Here is a 20,322-nt window from a genome sequence, read left to right as displayed (position 1 = left end):
CTGGCATCCAGAGGAACAGTTCGCTATGCCTGCTATCTGACAGTGCCATTTTAGGTAAGACAGGAGAGATTTGTATCTTTGAATCCTGTAGAAATTAAATTCAGACTTTGGATCTGGCCTAATGCTGAAGATTTTTTCTGAAATTCCTGATGAGAAACTGAAATAAAGCTGACTTGACAGTAACACGGGATTGCAGACTGCGAGGCTGGGAGAAAAATGGGGAAGAGAGACGTCTTATCTGCTCCTCACAGACAAGAGCTTGTTATTATCTGTCCGGGTGACTTTAGCAGAGGTTAAGGAAAACAACGTGTATGTTTCCGCGAGCGGAGGCAAGCACGTTCCCTTGGTAAGAAGCGTTCAGGAAATTTGCCGGGGGGCCCCGCGTTCTGCTGATGTGGAATCAGTCTCGTAAATCCATGGGCCGAGCTCAGGAGGGACCTTCGTGATGGCATTGTTTCACCTCCGCACAGAGCGCGCCCAAGAATTTCCTGCGTGGAGTTTGAATCTCTCTGTGTTGAGGCACGAGGTCTGCTCTCCTGATTTACACTTCTGAATTTAAACTGTCCCCTTGCAGCTCAGTCTAACTGAAATTAATAGAGGTGCAGCTTTATAAAATGCTTTCTTTGCTGGGGATAAGGGTACTTGTATGCAGTTACAGCCTCTGGAGTAGTGAGAGGAGGTTTGAGGGCTGACACAGGCATCTTGACCACTGCTTTCTAGCCCTGTTAAGTTTCTATGCCTTCTCTAAAGTAACAAATACCTTATTATATAGCTCTGAAAATACATACGCTGTTTTCCCTGTATAAAAAATGATTGAAATAGAAACTTTACTGCACTGCTGGCAGAAGTCAGCTGCCACTCTTTCAGCTCCTTACGCTGTCAGCTTCGGGACTTCAAGATGACAAATACTGGCACGATCACTTGTTTTGCAGCAGAAGCAACCATTACACTGACTCTTTGCCTCCCAGACACCTCTTGGTGTGTTATGAGAGACGTCTGCCCTCAGCTCTCCAAGGTGCTGTAGCTTTTTTCCTCTGACAATTTCTGATGTGGTTAGAATTGCCAGGCGAGACATTGCTGGCGGATTGAAAATGTGTGGGTAATGTGCAGTGAACTGAATATTGTTGCAAAATGCACACAAACAGGGCTGATTTGGTTGTGTTATTTTATATTTGTTCTTAGTTTGTAAGCGTTGTGGTGGGTTTCTTGCTGCTGTTGTTGTTTGTTTTTCTAATTGGAAGAGAGCAGCCACCAAGTCGGCAGCTTGCTGCCCTTTCAAGCAACACCTGTCAGGGCTCCGTGTGCTTCAGGAAAGTCTGTCTGGGCTTTGTCATCTCGTGAGACAGCAAAGAGTTGTCTAAAGGTCTACCCGAACCGTAGTCAGCTTGTGGGGATAACAAGCATGTCTATTTCTTGAATAGCAGCACGAATGACAGCACCTCACTTGCCTAAGTGAGGTGTTTGCTCTCTGTTTTCTCCTGTAACATCCCCGGCGGCGGGGCCTGTGGTGGCCGTGGCCGGGCTGAGGGCTTTGCTCGGCTTCACAGCGGGTGAGCAGAACCGAGGAGGCGAGGTGGAGGCAGGGGAGCTGAGGTGAGCTCAGCACAGCATGGGGCTGGCCTGGCCACGTGGGAAGAAAGCTGTTCTTTTAGATGTAAAATGGTTAATTACAGTTTGTGGAGTGCAAAATAATGTCCTGAAGCTGAGCAGGAGCTAAATTAGAAGTGCTGTGCAGATACACAACATGCCTTTAGCTGATCGTATCTCTTTCCCCCACTGTGCTGAAGATGTAGTGGCAAAGAAAAGGTTTTGCTTTACATCTTCCATGTGCAGTTCGGTCACACAACTGGTTTTCTTTTTCTGTCTCTCTCTTTTCTCCCACATCTTCATTCTTCTAACTGCCGGCTGCATCTACTGCTTGTATTCGTCTGAAGTGGGAAGATTTTGAAGTGCAGAAGCTTTGCCAGAGTTTTTGTGTGGTTTTTATCCAAGTTCATTCTAACTTATTCTGTTTCTGTGGTTTACTTGGGGCTACGTATTCATCTATATGGAGATGATGATCAGAGGGGAAAGTACGGGTATTTCGTATTTGGCCAGCAACTACTTCTCATTTTATAGAGAACTAAACAAAGAAAACAGTCCTGCTTACTCTCAAAATATCTGCTTGTCAGACCTCTTTCACAGAAGCTCCTTGCTGTATCTTTTGGTAAAGGACTGATAACGAGTGGGTTTTACTCCCTTGCACAACCCTTCTCAAAAACCATAGCGTTGGTCTTTTCATCTTTACTTCTGTTGTTCATCTTTTGTCCCTTTCTTCTTTCTGATGACAGATTTCTTTCTCTCCAGTTTCTCTGCTTTTATTCTGGCCGAATGGCTGATTGTATTTAAAGGTGTTTGTAAAGTGCCTCTGGCTGAAGAGTTTAGGCACCTCTGCTAATAGAAGTGGGAAGAGAAACCATGCTTGTTTTTCTGGCTGGCTGTGTCAGGTTGTTCTTTAAGGGGCAAGATGGGAAAGGGAGCTGCTGTTGAAGAGCTCCTGAAGATTTGCCCAGGTTTGCTGCTAGTGGGGTTAGGATATTTTCACTCTGCCCTTTTCTGTCTTACTCTTTTCCTTTCTCTTCACTTTGCAGGACTGCTTCAGTTCTTGCAGTGCAAGTCCATGTCACAAGCTGACGTGGTGGAGAACTGCTAGCCTGAGGCTGATTCTTTGCTTTAGTTGCAGGCTGAGTCCTTGGATTTGACAACTTGTTGATGCCAGTGAGATTCACACGTGGGCTTTCAAGAGGAGAGACTTTCTGACAGCCCTGCTCCACTCCGCCTGACCCTATGACTGGGGGGTTCACCATAGCTCCATCCTTTGCTCTCCAGTTCCACAAGATGGGTTCGTTCAGAAGGCCACGACCTCGCTTCATGAGCTCCCCTGTCCTCAGTGACCTGCCACGTTTCCAGGCCGCCCGGCAGGCCCTGCAGCTCAGCTCCAACTCGGCGTGGAACAGGTGAGCAGCACCCGCTCAGGGCAAGCCCTCCCCGTGCAGCAGCCCCTCCGCAGGGACTGTGCCTGGCTGGTCTTTGTACCTCACAACATTTATGGCCAAGCTTATTTGTTTATAAGCACGCATGAGCTTCTGGCATGCCCAAGCTTTAACAGCATTTAAAACCTCTGTGGAGGTGACCAGTTAGACCTTGGAGCTTTTAGCCAGCCTTGGTTTTGGCCAGTGTTTTTTGGAGATACTGTCTTGAAGCAAAACAGAATTGCTCTGTGTTAACAGTTCCTTTTTCTTCGTTACCTTTTAGGCGAACACATTGTTATTAATGTAACAGAGGTCAGTTTCTTAATGCAAAGCAGGCAGTTACTTGCATATTATGAAGCTTTTATTACGGTCCCGTTCTTCCGGGCAGGTACAAAGTGTGTGGCTTCTACTTCTACCAGCACTTCATACCGACAGTCCAATCCTGCCTGCAGTGCATGTCACGCAGCAATGGCCACTGGAAAAATGATGTGTAGGGTGAAGTGTGAGGTGTCCTGAGCTGATCTAATGGCCTGCTGTTACCAAAGTTGGGTGTTCTCACCTTTCCCTCTGCTACTTTGCAGCAGCTCTGTGCTCTGCCCTTTCTCTTGCTGACCTAACTCAGCTTAATGATGTTGCACAGAAGCAGCCCAGCAAAATCCAGTTTTGTGCCAGGATAGTGACCTGAGGTCAGTGAAGCGTACAAGTGCTATGGCCCGCTCACAAAAGGGAATGCCTGTCAAGGGAATGACACCTCCTCTTGTTGGGTGTGGCAAGCTTTTGGACCTGGCAAACCATCCTGTATACTGTCACTTCATCACTTCCTCTGCACCGATCCGAGAAGTATTAGTTAGAAGATCCTCCAACAGCTGTTGCCACACCTTACACGCATTAGCAGGGCTTAAAGTTGTGTCTGACTGAAGTGATGCTGGCTGCAGAATGTGCTCCAGCACAGGCAGGATCCTGCCAAATGCTGCAGGCTGGGTGGCTCAGCTAGTCCTGCCAGCATTACTGGATAATGCAATGTGATGTGTTTGGCAGATACTGCCAAAAATCTGTGTCTTCTCATAGCCACTAGCCTGCAGCACCTAGCAGAGATCCCCTAAATGGTCTTTTAAAGATATATTGGTGTCCCTATGATGACTTTCCCTTGGTTACTCTAGGCACAGTTTAAGGTTGGTTCTGCTCTGTCTCCCGTGAGAGATGGAGGTAAATAAGAGTGATGATTTCCAGGGGAGAAAAAGTGGAAGTATTTAAGTGCAATTAACCTCTCCACCCCGTTATAACCACTCAGCTTTTGCTGGCTAGCTCACGTTGCTCTCTGTGTTAAATCATACTGGCGGCTGTTATTTATGGATGTTGTACTGTCTCATTTCTTTTTTGGCAGCGTTCAAACAGCAGTGATAAATGTGTTCAAAGGGGGAGGCCTGCAGAACAATGAACTTTACACCCTCAATGAAAATATCAGGTAGGTTGCTAAAATGTGTGGAAAAATGGATTTTTGTTGCTGTTCGTTCAGTATTTGCTCGGTTTTGTTTCCTTACAGAACTGTAGTTAGAGGACATTGCTGGGAGGAAGAGGGGTGGGAGCAAAGTTAGGCACAGCCTGAGAGGTTTGAGCTATCTGCCCTCTTTTTTGCCATTGGGTGGTGTGAACAGCATGGGGCTTCTGGGTGATGTTTCTCTGGCTTATGTGGATGTGTAGCTTTGACAAGTAGAGGACATGTATTGACTTGGATTAGAAGGGGCTTGTCCCTTCCGAGGGAGTTTTCCTGTTCCAGCTCTTTTTTTTTTTTCTTATTTTTTTTCTTTATTTTTTCTTCTTTCTTTCTTTCTTTCTTTTTTTTTTCTTTTTCTTTTTTTTTTTTTTTCTCTAAAGCCAAATTTCTCAGAACCACGGAGCATTTAAAAAGAAAGTAAAACACAGCATTTCATATAAAAGCTTAATCTTCATATGATGATTGCAGAGCAAGACCTGAAAATACGAACCCTGAAGATTAAAAAACTAGAATTCTAACAAACAGTTTCTAGCACTGATGACAAAAGTATCGTTTTTTTATTTTAGGCAGCTCTCGTGGTTATCTGTGGTTTCATTCTGATTATTTGGAAACTTTAGTTAGCAATAGACAGGATTATAGAGCAGATAAAGAGCAATCTATTCTTGTGCTGGTTCCAAGTGGTGCTCAGAGGAATATTGACAGAGGTCATGAGTGTAGTCTGTCCTTGCTGTCTCTTTCCCACTCCATCCATACTCATCCATCATGAATGTTGTCATATAGGTCTCAACTTCCACGTTTGTGTGCTTGCCCTCTCCCTGTTGCATTTTAGCTGTGTGCCAAGTTAAAGTTTAAGTGTCTATTAGGGCCAAGCACTTACTCAGCAGCAAACTACCCCTTTCCCTATTTTCAACATAAATGCAGCTTGCAGGATGTGAGACTCTGTCCTACTTGACCTGGTCCCAAAGGTGAAAGCTTCATAAAATCCCTTTTGACAGCTGAGTAAGGGCAGTGTCTTGTGCCCTTACTTAGCAGTATTTAAGTATGTTCAAAGCAGAAGTCATCAAGTTAGGTTTAAGTACTTGCAGCAGTCTAAATCCTCCATGGGATGAAGATTTCTGTATGTGAAAGGAAAACCAAATGTCGTAAGGCTTTGGAAACACCCTAACCCACAGCCCACTGGCAGACATGGGGACTGGCTTTGGGTTTTGTGGCTCGTCTCCCAGGCTGCTGCCCGCTGGGGCAGCTGCAGCCTGCTTTCCCACCCCAGTGCACGCAGGTGCCTTCCTTCCTTCCCAGCCTCGAGGGGAAGAGGTATGCCGGAGAGAAACAGCTCGCTGGCTGGGCTTGGTCCCCGTGGTTGGACCTTGCTGTGTCTGTGCTGGTCACTGAAGTCAGGCTGCGCTGTCAAGAGCTGGGTGAAGAGCAGGAAGTTCTTTGTGAGACGCGTGTGCTTTGCAAGCACTTCTGGTGGTGGGATGGGAAGTTGGGCTTTCCACTCACAGGCAGCACTTGGAAGCGCTCACCTTGAAATCCATGATTGATGTTCCTGCAGGTGCTCCGAGCACTGCTTACGTCTCAAAATGTCACTCTCTAAATAGGCTGCATAACCATCTGAGCAGCTTGTTAGCCCCACGCTAGGGAGCAGAGGACGTGCATCTGCACGTGTGTTTGTGCGCACATCTGCAGCTGCGCACCTGCGGATCCTGACGGAGCTCCCAACAAAGTGTCCGTGCTGGGCGCGCGAGGTGAGCTGCTGGCCTGACGCTGGGCAAGGAGCCAAAGCTGTCAGCCTGCTCTTTTGTGCCATTAGATTGAGCTGCTGCGTTTTCCTCCTTTGTATTCCTCCACTCAGATCATTAGTGGGAGTTAGCAAATGCGGTACTTTAGTAGTCACAGACTCTGCACAGTGCTTAATTGCTTGACAGTGGAGCACAGGAGAGTTTTAAAGTCATAATGACAGGCCCAGAGACGAGCAGGTGGTAACATTTTGCTCTGGATCACTGCCACAAAGTTTTTATCTTGCTGTGATTTGATACCATCTCACTGGATACTTTTTTTTTCTTTTTTTTTTTTTTCTCCACTGCTCTGAAAGCTGGTTGTGACAGCAAGAGGAAATGTCAGAAATACCATCAGGACGTGGGCTTTCAGGAACGAAGGGGTGACCTTGCCATGGTTAGGGGGAGACTGCCCCAGGTTCTCTCTGGAGCACAAGCCTCTGGTTGCAGGTGCAGATGATCCAACTGAGGGAGACAAAGTCCTGCCAGGGGCTGTGAATTAGCTGATCAAAAGCCCTCAGGAGTCTGCTGAAGCCAGTAGAAGAGAGTCTCACAAACAGGCCCTCAAAGATTTATCTGGTTCATCCATCTCATAGACATAGAAATGTGCTTTGGGGTGGGTGGGGTGAATATAACTGATCTGAGAGAGAAAGAGTAGAGGTGTGTTTACATCTGAATAATAAAGAAGTTTTGCAAAATGTTTGAGGGGGAAGCTCAGTGTCAGGAGCTACTTTCACAGAAGGTTAGAAAAAAGAGCTGTAGTTTGTTGGTAAGATCCCAGCCTGAGATCAGGATGGTCCCTGACTCAAGTACTATTTCTGAGCACTCTTGGTAATGCTTCACTTTGGTGAAAAGTGAAACTCCTAAAGCAGCAGAAAATGCAATGGTTTGCAGAGGGAAGTGTTGAGCACCTCTTACATTTTAGGCAGAATTTACTGCTGCGAAATTTACCATCAGTTACTGAAAGCTGAAAGTTAACATGCTCTGAACTTTGTGAGTTTTTTTTTTTTTAATGCTTCTTCTGATTTAAAACAAACTTGTTTCTCATAGCAGAATTTTGAACTATAAAATATATATAGGGATTAAAAACCTTTATCATAGCCTGATTTAAGATCCAAGAGTTTTTAATTAAAAATACTTGTTAGGAGTGCCTTCTGCTTGCATGTACGTAGAACAGTTTTTGTTAAATTCCTAGAACTCTTTTCTTGAAAATTGTGCCTTTTTAAAAAACTATTTTTTAACGCAGTTGTCATGGGGAAGCTGCAGTTTCTTCTTGCATTGTTTACTTTGTTGCTCCTCTCCTTATCCGCCCACCTTCTACTTCCAAGAGAAAAGGAAGTATTACGTTGGAGAGATGTGCTCTTTTCAATGAAATGAAAGGTTGCTTTGTTTAAAGAAAAATCAGAAGAAACGATGAATTTCAAACTAAATGAGAACTTGAAGTTATCATCCCAGCTTTTTGTGGATTCGGGGGTGTCAGTGCTGTGTTTTTTTTGTTTGTTTGGTTTTGTTTTTTGTTTTTTCTTGTTCTAAGTGCATGGCTTATAAATAGAAGACTTCAGGGACACAATTTCATTCCTTCATAATTTTACAATATCTTTTGTAAGTATTAGTAGAATATATACTTAGATGTAAAAGAAATCTAAATGTGGCCATAATGACACGCTCACGTATATTCATGTATCTTTGGTGTGACTGGTAGTAAAGTGGGGCTATGCCTGTTAGGAATGACCAGCAATAGCTGCTGCTTCATGGATGTGTTCCTTCTGTCTACAGACGGCTGCTGAAGAGTGAACTGGGATCCTTCATCACTGATTACTTTCAGGTAGTGTTACACGATTTACTTGCTTACTTTAAGATTTGGTCTCTTCAGCTTTGTAGCATACAGAACTCCTTATCACAAGCACGTAGCCTACAAGTTTCATTTCTGTTTTTGCACAGAAGGTCCTGGAGATCCTGATTTTTTTTTTTAACATGGACCATATAGCTCTGAGGGTAACTGTATTTATGGATGCATATGCTAAATTAGGAATAATCTTCCTTTGCACTAAAGAAAGGCTGCTAACAGCCTGCCACGGTCAAGAAGGAATTCGCTTATTATTTTTTTTTTAAGGAGGGGATGCCTATTCCTAGTTTCTTTCACTCTATTTCTGTAGTATAGAGAATTCTGGAGTAGGTTTTCTGAAACAGGGGCCAGCAAAGGGGAAGAGAAAAGATAACGGCTTTCTGTTTTGGAGGGGGCAGGGAAGGAGGTCCCTATCAGCAGGAAATCAACCTGGTTACTGTTTGCCTTTTAGTCCTATAAATATAAATGTAATCTATGAAAAAGCAAAAGATGAAGGATGAGGGAAGACCTAATCAATCACAAATCTGTTATTGCCTTTTCCTCATACTGTCCAGATAGACAGAAGTTCACGTGCAACCGCATCAAAGCCTGTGTAAGATGATTTTGCGAGAATGCTGATGGCTTTCAATATTGCAAGTCGTTCAGTTGATTAAAAAAAAAAAAAAAAAAAAAAGAAAAAAAAAAGAAGAAGGAGGCTTCTGAAAACAAGTGGGATTTTTGTGTCAGTTTTATTCCCTTTGAGTAAGAGAGAGAGAATTTCAGTACTTTCTGAAGTGGCTGACACCGCTGTGTAGCGTGCCAATAGTTTAGAAAGGGGAAAAAAAAAGACTTGTGTTGTTTCCTATCAGTATTAGATTACTTGATTTAAAAAAATCCCCCCACACTTCTGCTGTCAAGTGAGAAGCAAACTCCTGCCCTGGGGGTAGTTACGTTTCACTTCTTTAGGCCCTGTCTGCACAAGTCATTTACTGGAAAGAGGCAGCTTCTGGTGGGACATTTCCTAGAATGGAAGCACAGCAGAGAGGCGGTGAGCCCGTGGTACAAGCCTGTAGTACAGCAGGCTGAAGTGGAAAGCTGCTGCTGCCCCAGCAAGCTTGGGTACAGTTGAAATTTTGCAGCTAAATATATACGTGGCAACTTGAAATCTGAAAATGCTTCATCAGGCACTGAGCTACTGCGGTGTTAGGCAAGGCTTGGAGGTCTGGAATAAGCAGAAAATTTCCAGAGACAGCTTTGTGCGTCTTGAGGACTGAGCAGAGCACGGGGCCGTGCGTGTTCCTGAGGGATGCAAGGTGCTGACGCACGACTGTTATCTGGTTTTGAAGATTCAGTGCGTACTGGAGAAGACCTGGGTGGCTTCCAGCACTGACCAGATGCAGCTGCATTGCGTTGCTGTGCAAGACGGGCCCAGCATGGCCTGGGGACCGGACGGCTCTGAGTGCTGGGGTTTGGATGTGTTGTTCTCTTCCTCCAGCCTGTTTTGATCATGCCAGAGCCAGCGGTGTTAGCTGATGCTCCTTAGATCTGGTAGTTGTAGAGCAAAGGACTGAAGAGACTGCTTGCTGCTGGGGGCCACGCTGCTGGACCTGCTTTGTGCTGCTGCTAGCAAGCAGGAGGCACCTGAACTTGTCCTGGGAGAAGGAGCTTATCACCAGCACTGTTTCCTGCAAAAGCAGGAGTAAAAAAAGTGCTCTTTCACCCCAATGGCAGGGCTGTATTACTTCACTGGAAGGCCGCAATCACCATGCATGTACTCAGCACTGTGCTGTTGCAGTGGCCTTTGCCTTAGAGAGCTTGCAGTGCAAGGGTTTGGCTGCAGTCTGTTCTGAATTTGTTTTTCTGTCAGTCTGTCTGCTCACACTTGTGCACATACCTCAGCCTATATGGAGCAGTTCAGCTGCAGCTGCTGTTCTCCCACTGAAGTCACTGGGACTAAAATTTATTTTGGGGGGGATTTTTTTAACTCAACTTTAAAAGAAGTAACTTGGCATCCAGCTGACTTAGCCAGAAGCAAAACTCTCAGTACTGGCAAGACATGAGACAAAGAATGGAAGATAAAGGCTATTGTAGGAAATGAGCCTTTTTCCCCACTCTGAGCTAAGAAGCAGGCATATTTCTGATTCTACACTGACAGCATGTGCCAATGGTAGAAGTTACCATCCCCTCCTGAACGTCTTTAGTAAAAATCCTAGGGCTGTGGGATGGAGAAAGGCTATTTGTGTGCCAACGAAGAGCTGACAAAACTATTTCATTTGTCTGTGGATTCTGTTTCACTGTTGATGCCAGCTGATTTAAAGATATATTGCTCCACCAAATGAGCAATCAGCCTGTTTATTTGGCTGAAAACAAAGGAAAAAGGGGGGGGAAAAAAAAAATATATATATATTTTTTCTGTTGGGTCAGCTACCTCATTTGGGCTCCCTCTGACAGGAGGGAAGTGATTGGAGCAGGCGACCAGGGTGGGAGAGGAGTGGAAGCGCATCTTTTGGCGGGAGCTTCCTCCTTCATCTCTTAAAGCCTGGCGAGAAACTGTCCTGAGATCCAAATTTACTCTTCTTTTAGGCTGAAATGAACCCTGAAGGATCTGCTCTCACGTGTAACCAGGCAGTTTTAAATATTCTAGCAGCAATTCAAATATCTAATTGGATCGTGTAATATTTGGACATGACAGAATGACTAAATATTTTCCATTTCTTATGCCACAGCACTTGTAATGGAAGCCACTAAGCTCATTTTTGTAGAACACATTTTCCATTGTTTTAGAGTCCTGGCTCTTACATAATGTGTATTTTATACCCATACAAACACTTTTTTTTTTTTTTTTCATAACCATTGATATTTAAGACTAAAATGGAGCAAAGCTTTTTTTAGTGAGACAAAGCTGCTTTGGGGATCAATTTGAACTGATTGCTCACAAGCCATTTTCACCAGTGCTTGTGGAAATTACCAATTTTTAGCTCCCGAAGTTGCTAAGGGCAAGTTTAGGAATCTGATGAGGTTTAAGAAGTTGTTCTCTGTGACCAAACCTTCATCATACCAGAGTCTGGTTTGTATTTGAAAGAGAAACATAATTCCTACAAGGGTTCTGGTGGAAACTCAGATGTTTCCTTCTGAAGGAGATGTGTGTTTATAAATCTGCTGCTTTAGCAACCCCGTTAGATATACAAGCCATATCCTTGGATCAGAGTCTGAGTGTGAATGCCAGAGAGCTGGGGCTCAGCACACTCGGTATTTGCTGCAGATCTGCCTTAACGCAGTGCTCCCACGCTCCAGGCTTTCCAGTACTGATTTTGCCCATGCCCTGATGCTGTCAGAGGTTTCCTGCTGCTGCCGAGGGGCACTCTGCACCCTCTCCTCTCTCTGCCCTGCTCAGTGACCCAGCAGGGCACCACCAGCTCGTGCCTGGGTTAGCTGGCTGGCGGGCAGCGAGCTGAGCCGCAGCAGGGAGGAGTCCCCTGGTAGGTGGCTGGGGTTTGGAGGAACGTGGTGTAGCGGGGACTGGGGCATCTCTGGGGCAACTGGAAGATTTTTCAGGTAGGCTCCCTTCGTTTTCCTCCTGTCTCACCCTTGTGATTATGAAGAAGGTTTCTGACATATAAAATTAGCAAGCATTGGTAAATTGATGTGTTATCTTCCTGATTCTGCACGCAGCCCGAACCAGCACCTTTGAGGATCAACTGTTTCTTTTCACTCTCTGGGGCTTGTTAATCTTGAAACTCACAGAGGAAAATGGAAATGTTAGCCATTTCACAGCTAACTGCCTTAGCAGAACTGCCTGCTTTGCACGTGTTAACTCCAAGCTGTCTCCTCCCGAAGCAGAGGGACCCCATCCCTGCTGGGAGCCCGCCGAGCCATGGCCTGAGCGGGCAGCTGAAGGAGGCGAGTTGGATGCGTTTGCTCAGTTGCTCCAATGAGAGCTTTGGCATCTCAGACACAGAAGTGAGGCTATTACATAATTTCCAGCCAGTTGCAGTGGAGGGCCCCAGGAGGCAAGAAGTCTTGACTCAGAGCTAGGCCTGGCTTTCTGTTTACATGCAAAACCATATTAACCACAGTGTACAAGACTCATGTCACTGGGGTGTCAAAGTCAGAACAACAAGATCAGAGTGGATAACTGTGAAAGCAAGTGGCAACAGCCACAGCACGAGCCCTGACCCAAGTCAAAATCGATTTTCTGTCCCCCCTTAGCATCATTAGAAGCGCGGCTGGCAGGGCTTCCCAGGCAAGGAGCTCCTCTGCCAGGTGGCCCCTTCCTAAACCCCTGCTGCATCCCTTCCCAGGACTCTAGCCCGACCGGTGTCTCTTGATGCTTTTTCTCCCTTGAAAGCCTGCTTTTTAAAGTCGTGCCAGCAGCAGCAAACATCATGTGTCCCTCTGTCTCGCCCAGTCAAACAGAAAGCTGGCGTGCGTGACATTTCTCTTTCTGGTGCCAGGCTCCAATTTGTGCCCTTTTCACAGTAAGGTGAGGAAAGTTGTGCGGGTTTTGAGGTGACCGTGGCTGCTTGGTGCTTGTCCAGAAAACATCGGCAGCTGGAGCCCCTGCACGAAGGCAGGAGGGACCTTCAGCCTGCAAGGGGCTCAGGCTGCTCGCTGCTGTTGTGTCTCTCTGCTCGCTGGCTGGGATCCCCTGGTCAGGCAGGCCTGCTCACTGCTTCTGCTTCTCCTGGTGCTTTCTAGGACAGAACTCACATGGAGCAGCTCCAGAGGCTCCGCAGTGACTGCCCAGCTTCGTCAGCGTGGGGGGAGGCAGCTCACCCCCTTACTGTGAGCCCAGCAGAGGACCCGATCCTGGGTGGCACTGGCAGGCAATGCACCTGCCTTCAGGCCCCGTGCACCTCTGCTCCGTGGACGTGCATGATTCACTGGGTGTTACCACACGAAACTTCCTGCGGGGCTGCACCCAGGGCTGTCCCGCAGCAGGGCTCCGTGCGGAGCCGTGCTCGCAGCACCCCACTGCGTGGGCACAGGCATGGGATTTTCCTGTAGCCGCTGCCAGAGCGGGGACGTTGTGGTCTAGGTTGCAGCAGTGCTGCCCACTCGTCTGCCTGGTCTGCTCTCCTTCTTACTCCCCCTGCTTCACTTTCTCTTTTTGTGTGAGGTTTCTCTTTTAATCTGTGTTTTGATCACAGCTGTCTCTAGAGTCTTTTTTAGGACATTATGTCATTTTTCTCCTGCAATTTATTCTCTATGTAGGATCAAAATGACCTCCCTACTTCTATCATCATTTTCACCTCTTTCTAGAAAGAGCAAAATGGGGGCATGCTCCAGGTATGAAATTCTGCGGCTCACAGAAATTGGCTTCTCTTAAACACTGGAAAAAACTTGGTATGTGCTTGAGTGCTACTGGCAATAACTGGTTAGAAAATACCAGGCAAATAAGTTTGGATGATGCTTTTTTTCTCAAATTAATGTCAGAGCATCCAAGAAAAGAGTGGCAGTGTGCCTGTAGAGCCTCTAGAAGTGTAGCTTAACACTGGATTGCTTAGCCCCAGTTGGTTCAAAGGGGGAGTTTGCATTTCAGAAATGGTGAAATGTTTAAATGATAAGCTTGTGTTTTGTTTTGTTTTCTTTTCTTTTTCCATCCAGCAAGATCAGGTCAGTTATTTCAAGTTTGCTCTGGACCAGCATACTTCTGGTCTAAGCTTTTGTTTCTGATTAATGAATTAGTATTGACTTGTTAACATTAATGTGGCTTTTAAAAGTCATACTGGCTGTGTTCAGCCTGGAGAGCTGAAAGGAAACTAAAATTTCTCTGTAATTAAATGGGTGTTCAAGTAAACCTTTTTGCCCAAGCGTGGTGGCTTATTGGGAAATAGTAATATTTGGTTGGTTTGGGGGAATCCTGTTTTGCCTTGCTGAGGTTGCTAGTCCTGCTGCTCAGACAAGATGTGCCATCTCCTGGGACGGGTTAAGCTTCCTCGATGTTTTCTGTGGAGCTTTGTCAAAACCCACTCGGCTGCTGTTGCCCACCTTGTGCTCGAGCACAGCCGAGCAAGGCCCGCTAGCGGCAGGGCTGCAGCCCGGAGCAGCTGCTGCCGGCTCTGCATGAAGGCTTTGCTCTAGCCACATTTACGAGCGGTGGACCCGAAAGAGCTCTTGTGGTTTTCTGCGCTTTGTGAAAACAGGCGGCTTTCAACCTGTAGGATTTCACCAGTTCGCTTTTACCAGCTGCAAAGCACCTCTCCCCAATGCACCAGCAGCTGCGCTTCCCTGGGGGGTCAGCTCGGGGCTGTGCTTTGCAGGACAGGCGCTGCAGCAGGAGCAGCGACGGGTCTGTGGCATCCCGAGAGAGCACACAGCTGGGGCTTCGTGGTGGGGAGCCAGGGAAAGCTGCTTTGGGAAGGGAGGGAATAACTGCTTCCAGTTGGCCCGTGATTATTGCACGGAGCTGGGAGGTGGCAGCTGAGCTTTTTCAGATAAATGCATCCTTCAGGCTTGCTTGGTGCAAGTCTTAACCTGGTTCTGCTTGTAAATGTAACATTTATTTTCCCTCTCAGCTCTGTGCCCCTATATTGCCTCAGGAATAAAGCAGTAATGAGACACGTAACCTACACAAGGTCTGGTGCAGGCCTCCCTGGGGCTGCATTTATTGAATTGTATTGATTAGTCAGCAAGCCGTGTGGGATTGCTTCATGAAAAAACCTGTCTTGTGTGATCCGAGGGGGTAATGTTTGGACTGAAGCCATTATTAAGCCCGTGACTTCAGTAGAAAAGACAAAGAAATAAAATTTCCAGAAAATCTTAAGATTGGGAGAAGGGAAATGATTTTTTTTTTTTTTTGGTCGTTGATGTCATTAAAAAAAAATAATTCTCTGTTCCATAGGAAAAAGGAAAATTAGAGGGGATGATTGAACCATCTGCAGTAACTGTGTGCTGGGGAACTCAACGTTTTCTTAGAAGCCCTAAAAATGAGATTATGCGACCCGTTTAGCACATGGAAAAAATGAGAGATGTTTCATTAAAACCATCATAAATTCTTTGTATCCAGCTAATGATGAATATAGCTATTTTTAATTGATAAAACAGTGCTGCCCCTGAAGGTGTGCAGATGTATCTGCTGGCAGAGCTGTAAAACACAAAAATGACTCTGGAAGTAGAAAGCATCAGTAACACAAACTTATAACTGAAGTAGCTGGAAAATTGTGTCTACAGTGCTCAGGAAGAGTACGTAAATTGAAACCTAATGTTCTGGTGCAAACAGAGAAGGCATTCATATTTCTGGAGACGCACACAGGAAAATAAGCGTGACATCCTCATATATATTTATATATACCTTTTTATCATGTAATAGTTTAAAATGCCACATTATTAAAGACTAACTGTAAATTTTCCCTGCAGTATATAAGATCTGTAATTACCTCGAGCTATAGGTTGGAAAATAAAGGCTTGACATATTTTACTAATAAACAGAAAGCAGTTGGGAGAATTAAAATGCAATATCACTCCAAGCATTACCCTATTGATCAGGCAGAAAAACATTTACAGTGTAAGCGGCTCTCATTTTTTCTTTTTTCCCCATGTATTTTTTTTTTCATTCCAGATTTCTTCCTCCCTCCTTTTTCACACTTTTTTCTTTTTTTTTCCTGGAAAGTTTTCTAAGGCTTTTTGTGTGTGTGTGTCCAGAGCCCGACACACATAGTCAATTATTTCTGCCATCTAAAATTTGAATGGAGAGCCCAACAATTTTCACCTCTCTCTCCAAAGCTCTTATTTCTGCTAGAGAAAAGTTGCAAAATAGTTACCTTCCTTTAGCTGACACAATGTTCGGAAGCACTGCAATTGTTTTCACTGCATCACCATCTTTATCCCACCGCTGCTGGTGTCCCTGCCCAGGAGGCAATCTGCTCCCAGCCGCTTTCTCTCTGCAGCTTGCCCCATCCTTTGGCAGCCCCCTGCTCCCTGCTCTGGTGGGAACTCGGGCTTTCCCTTTCTCTCAACCCTGACCCCAGCCTTAGTCAAGGCTCCCAGCCGCTGCCCAGATGAAACGTTTCTCACCGACAAGTTCCCCTTGCTCCCCGCAGTTTCCTTTGGCAGCCCGTTGTCACCTCGGTGATGATGACTAAATCAGAAAATCGGCATCTGCAGGGAAAAAAAGAAAAAAAAAAAACAACACAAAAAGAGTTTCAATCTGTGGATACCGAAAGTCCAGACAAGTGGGCTTTTATTTATTTATTTTCAGAAGTTTCTGCTGGGCAGGTGGGCACCTCTGCGTGGACGTGGCAGCAGAGACCAGAGCCCGCCCTCCCTAGCTGGAAACCACGCGTGGCCTGGGACCTGCAAGCAGCTGCTCTGCTGTCCGTAACGTTACCAGAGTGCTGTGTTGGCAGGTGCTGCGTTTTAACCACGGTTAATGAGAGTCATTTGTACACTATTCGTGAGCAGGTTCAGAAGGTCGCATGCAAAAGTCCATTGGGCTCCTGTCTCCCTGTAGTCGCCTGTGTGCAGAATGGCAATTTCAGCGTGTTCCCGTGCCAAACAGGACTGTTCAGGTCAGCTCTGATTCCTGTGCTGGAATCGCTGGGGTTGGTGGATGGGAGACTGGAAATTTTTGGTAGTTTGACTGCCCTGCACGGATAGGATTGCTTTTGCACTTGTGCCAGCAATAGGGAAGGTCAAAGTCTTGTGACTTGGATGGGCAATTCAAATACGGCTTCATCCTGTGTGATGACCCTAAAGTGTTCTGGTTTTGTTGTGTAACTTATTTAAAAGGAACCTACATTCTATGTCTAAAATGTTCTAAATATTTTTGGTTTCACATTCCAAAAAAGAGAGGGCTCCTGCTAGCAGGACTAAATTAGCTTAAACCACGCATGACCATTAACTGCTTCCCTCTTGGATGCACGGTATGGTATTTAACCATCACTGCTACTCACGGAGTTCACCACTGGTGCAACGGGTGGGCAGTCCTCCCTGTGTCGTGACTGAAGTCTGGAATCACTAATAATAAGGAGATTCCCGACCAGTACAGTGCATCCCGAGATGTTTCCTTACTGGTAGGATGTTTGGGGGTGTCTCTTCAGTCCATTAGCCTCAATCTACTTGCAGAAGACTTTCGATTAGACACATTACTTAAAGAAGAGCCCTTCCTTTTCTACACATTTCAATGATACCTGATGCTAATGAGTAGGACTTGTAACTGGAAAGTTTTTTGCTTGTTCTGGAAAGTGAAGTGCAAGCAGAGAATATCACAGAGCAATGTTTCTTTTTATTTAATTATTGTTTTCCCCCTTCAGCAGTATCCCAGTTCAGTGTAGTTTCTTGTTGTAGGGGGGATGCGGAGGCGTGCTGCTCTCTTTGCTGGGGCTGTGACCTGCTTGTGTGTATCATGACCAGGCTGGTGCATGGTTACAATGGGAAGCAGCTCTGATGCCCAGAGCAGCAGCACAAGGGCAGGTTTGTGATACGGCAGCTGTCGGGAGGCCGCAGCACTGTGGCAGAATATTGTAAAGGCAATGCCCTTGGGGACTGAAAACAGATGTGCCTTGCTTCTGTGCTGATAAATGGGTTGAGAGGTGCAACTTTGACCAGGTTAGCCAGTAAGAATAAAAGCCGGAGGATGAACATGAGAAAGCAAGAGACCTCTGAATATTGTGTGCTACCCTGGTATTGAGTCCTTTCAAAGGCTTTATTTTCTATCAGTATGATCTCTGTGGTGGGACTGAACCTTCGGGGATGCAGTAATAGCATGTTACCCTTCTGCAGCTCCTTCCTCTAGGATTCTCAGAGCATTTCAGAATAACTGATTTTCCTCATGCTTTTGGGAGAACAAAAAGGTGGGTATCATTTTTTTTTGCACCAATTTTACATTTGGGGAAAGGAGACCTGAATACGTATCAGATATTTAGAATTACAGATATTAATTAATTAATTACAGATATTAATTAATTAATATCTTGTTCTGTCTGATCTGTGATAGTTAAGACCATTTAGAAAGACTGTAGTTCCTGCCTCTTTCTTCTGCAGCTTGACACGGCACACTGAGATGATTCAACTGCTCAATATAGGAAAAAAGAAAAAAGAAAAAAGCCTCATAGAAAGGGAATAGGTAGGGAAAGACAGAAAGATGTGGGAGCTGAATTGGCTTACTGTGTGGGCAAGCAGTGAGGTAGCGAAGAAGGAAGTGGGACTTTTTGGTAGCATTTGGCCTTTTGATCACCTCTGTCATATGGCTGAGGTGTAGCTAATGGGGCTGCACTCTAGGTTAAGAACCATTTTATTTTCTTGACTCCCTCCCCATGACCCAGGACAGGGTTGTTTTGGCAAACAGTGTGCAAAGCTCACAGTGAGACCAGGTCTGGTGGCGGTGCTGGGAGCTAGAACTGTGGCATGAGTAATCATTGGATAACTGCATGTAAAGAGGGTAACATCTGAAAAAAAACACACATATTCTTCCATGTTTATTTTAAATCTTGGAAAAGGCAAATGCGTGTCTCTCTCTTCTCTCTTGGCAGAACCAGCTCCTTGCGAAAGGCTTGCTGTTTATAGAGGAGAAGGTTAAGCTGTGTGAAGGCAAGTACAGAAAGAAACCCATTCTGGAGTGGGCTCTTGGAGCGCCCTTTCGAGTCACGCTTTGATGTTTGGCCAGAGGAGATGACTTGCATGGCTGAAATGCCTGCAGCCCTGTCCGGTACCATCTGAGAGGGTCACACAACCTTGTGGGGTCCAGGCTGCACTCAGTCTGTGCTGTTTATGGATGGTGGGCTGTTTGAATACCCGTGTGGCTGAAGCCACATCAGCCATGGCTTCACCACAAGAGCAGCAGTGTGTGTCCTGAGTGGCATTTGACCCTGAGCTCAAATCAGTTCTAGGCTGGACATGTATCCTGCTGCGAAACTGTGCTGAGAGCCTTCTGCCTGGTATTTCCCAACGTGATTCGCAGCTCTGCAGTCTGGCTCTTTGCACTTGTGGAAGCATGATTTGGGTTACAGCAACACTGTGTCATTATGCTTTAGAGAGCTGAACCAACAGGCCTTGTGTAAACGTAAAGAAAAAACAGGCACTGGGATGGGAACGAGGTCTTTCAGTAAAGAAGCCGACCACAGATGAAGTTCTGCCCAAACCACTGGGGCACAGACATTTGCTACCACAGAGCCCGTGGACCAAGGCCAGCTTGGAGCAGCAACTCCCGGGGGTGGCTGTGGGGGGAGTTAGTCATGCCCTGAATGCCTTCCTCAAGCAGAGAGTGCTGCTCAGGGCACGGCTTTATTCAAAACCAGGCTGCCGTCTGATTTGACCCAGTTTTGTAGCCTGTAGGGAAGATCCCTTGCTGATCGTCAGCCTGCTGTATCTGGGTCATTAAATGCCAATCGACGCTTATAATCTGGTGTCATTGTTGGCGCTGGGCTCCTCCACACTGTTCTTCATCGAGGGAGCTCTCCGTTTGGCCAGCACGCTGTGGGACCAGACCTTGATGGAGCTGTGCGGTTGCCAGCCTCCTGCTTGGTGTGTGCTTCTTGGCACAGGCTCTGTAATGCAGGGAAGAAAAGCAGAATTGTGCATTTTCACGGACATGGGTGCCTGCTCTGCTGCTGCCAGCTCCTCAGAAAAGGCACCATGCAGCTTATCATAGGTTTTGTTTTATGTGTATTCATATAAAATTGTTCTGATTTCTGCTTTAGCATGAAGAAGATCGACTTCCAGCCTGCAATAAGCTGAGAGCAGCCCAGGAGTAGTTTGCAGCTGCTCAGGTAGATCAGTCAGGGTAAGATTTCCCAGGCAGACAGCAAAACCCCCTTCCTGTGCCTCGTTTTTGTCCCCAGTTTAAAATGACACCAGAGCCACTTTACCTGTGCAAGCTGGCATCTCTGCAGGAGATGTCTCTTGTCACCTTTCTTTCACAACCCGTAGGCTTGTTCCAGGCCTTGCGGTCTCAGCAGCAAGAACTCGCACGCGCTTCTCAGCTTGTGCTGTCTTCCTGGAAAATTTCTCCCGTCCCAGCACTCAGTGATGGAATCATGTTCCTGCTGCAGGGCATGGCAGTGTTTCACTGTGTCTGTTTTTCAAATCTCATCCTCTTATTTTAATACAATTTTTCTTGATCCAGTCTGTCAGAATCTCTTTCAGTGCCTGTAGGATTAGGATTTCTTGAAGGAACAAACCATTCCCCTTCAGAAGGAAAAGGAGTCTATGCCACTTCATTTCTAGCCCCACATACCAAAGCATTACAGTCTTGGGGAGGAGACAGAAGAGGGAGAA

The 20,322-nt window shown here is 46.0% G+C and overlaps 1 protein-coding gene across 3 annotated transcripts in view; it reads left to right on the top strand.

The window, feature by feature from the left end:
- Positions 1–20,322, top strand: part of PRR5L (proline rich 5 like) — a 95,566-nt gene that overhangs the window by 61,670 nt on the left and 13,574 nt on the right. For all 3 annotated transcript variants that reach the window (XM_084522158.1, XM_084522159.1, XM_084522160.1), the window contains 4 exons: positions 2,717–2,996; positions 4,396–4,476; positions 8,058–8,106; positions 18,579–18,636. In XM_084522158.1, coding sequence (XP_084378284.1) covers positions 2,827–2,996; positions 4,396–4,476; positions 8,058–8,106; positions 18,579–18,636 — 358 coding nt within the window. In that variant the 5' untranslated portion in view covers positions 2,717–2,826. The remainder of the gene's footprint in view (positions 1–2,716; positions 2,997–4,395; positions 4,477–8,057; positions 8,107–18,578; positions 18,637–20,322) is intronic.

Source organism: Aythya ferina, assembly GCF_964211825.1.
Source record: "Aythya ferina genome assembly, chromosome: 5".
Taxonomy (NCBI): domain Eukaryota; kingdom Metazoa; phylum Chordata; class Aves; order Anseriformes; family Anatidae; genus Aythya; species Aythya ferina.
The sequence above is the reverse complement of the archived record's forward strand: the minus strand, read 5'-3'. Positions and strand labels throughout refer to the sequence as shown.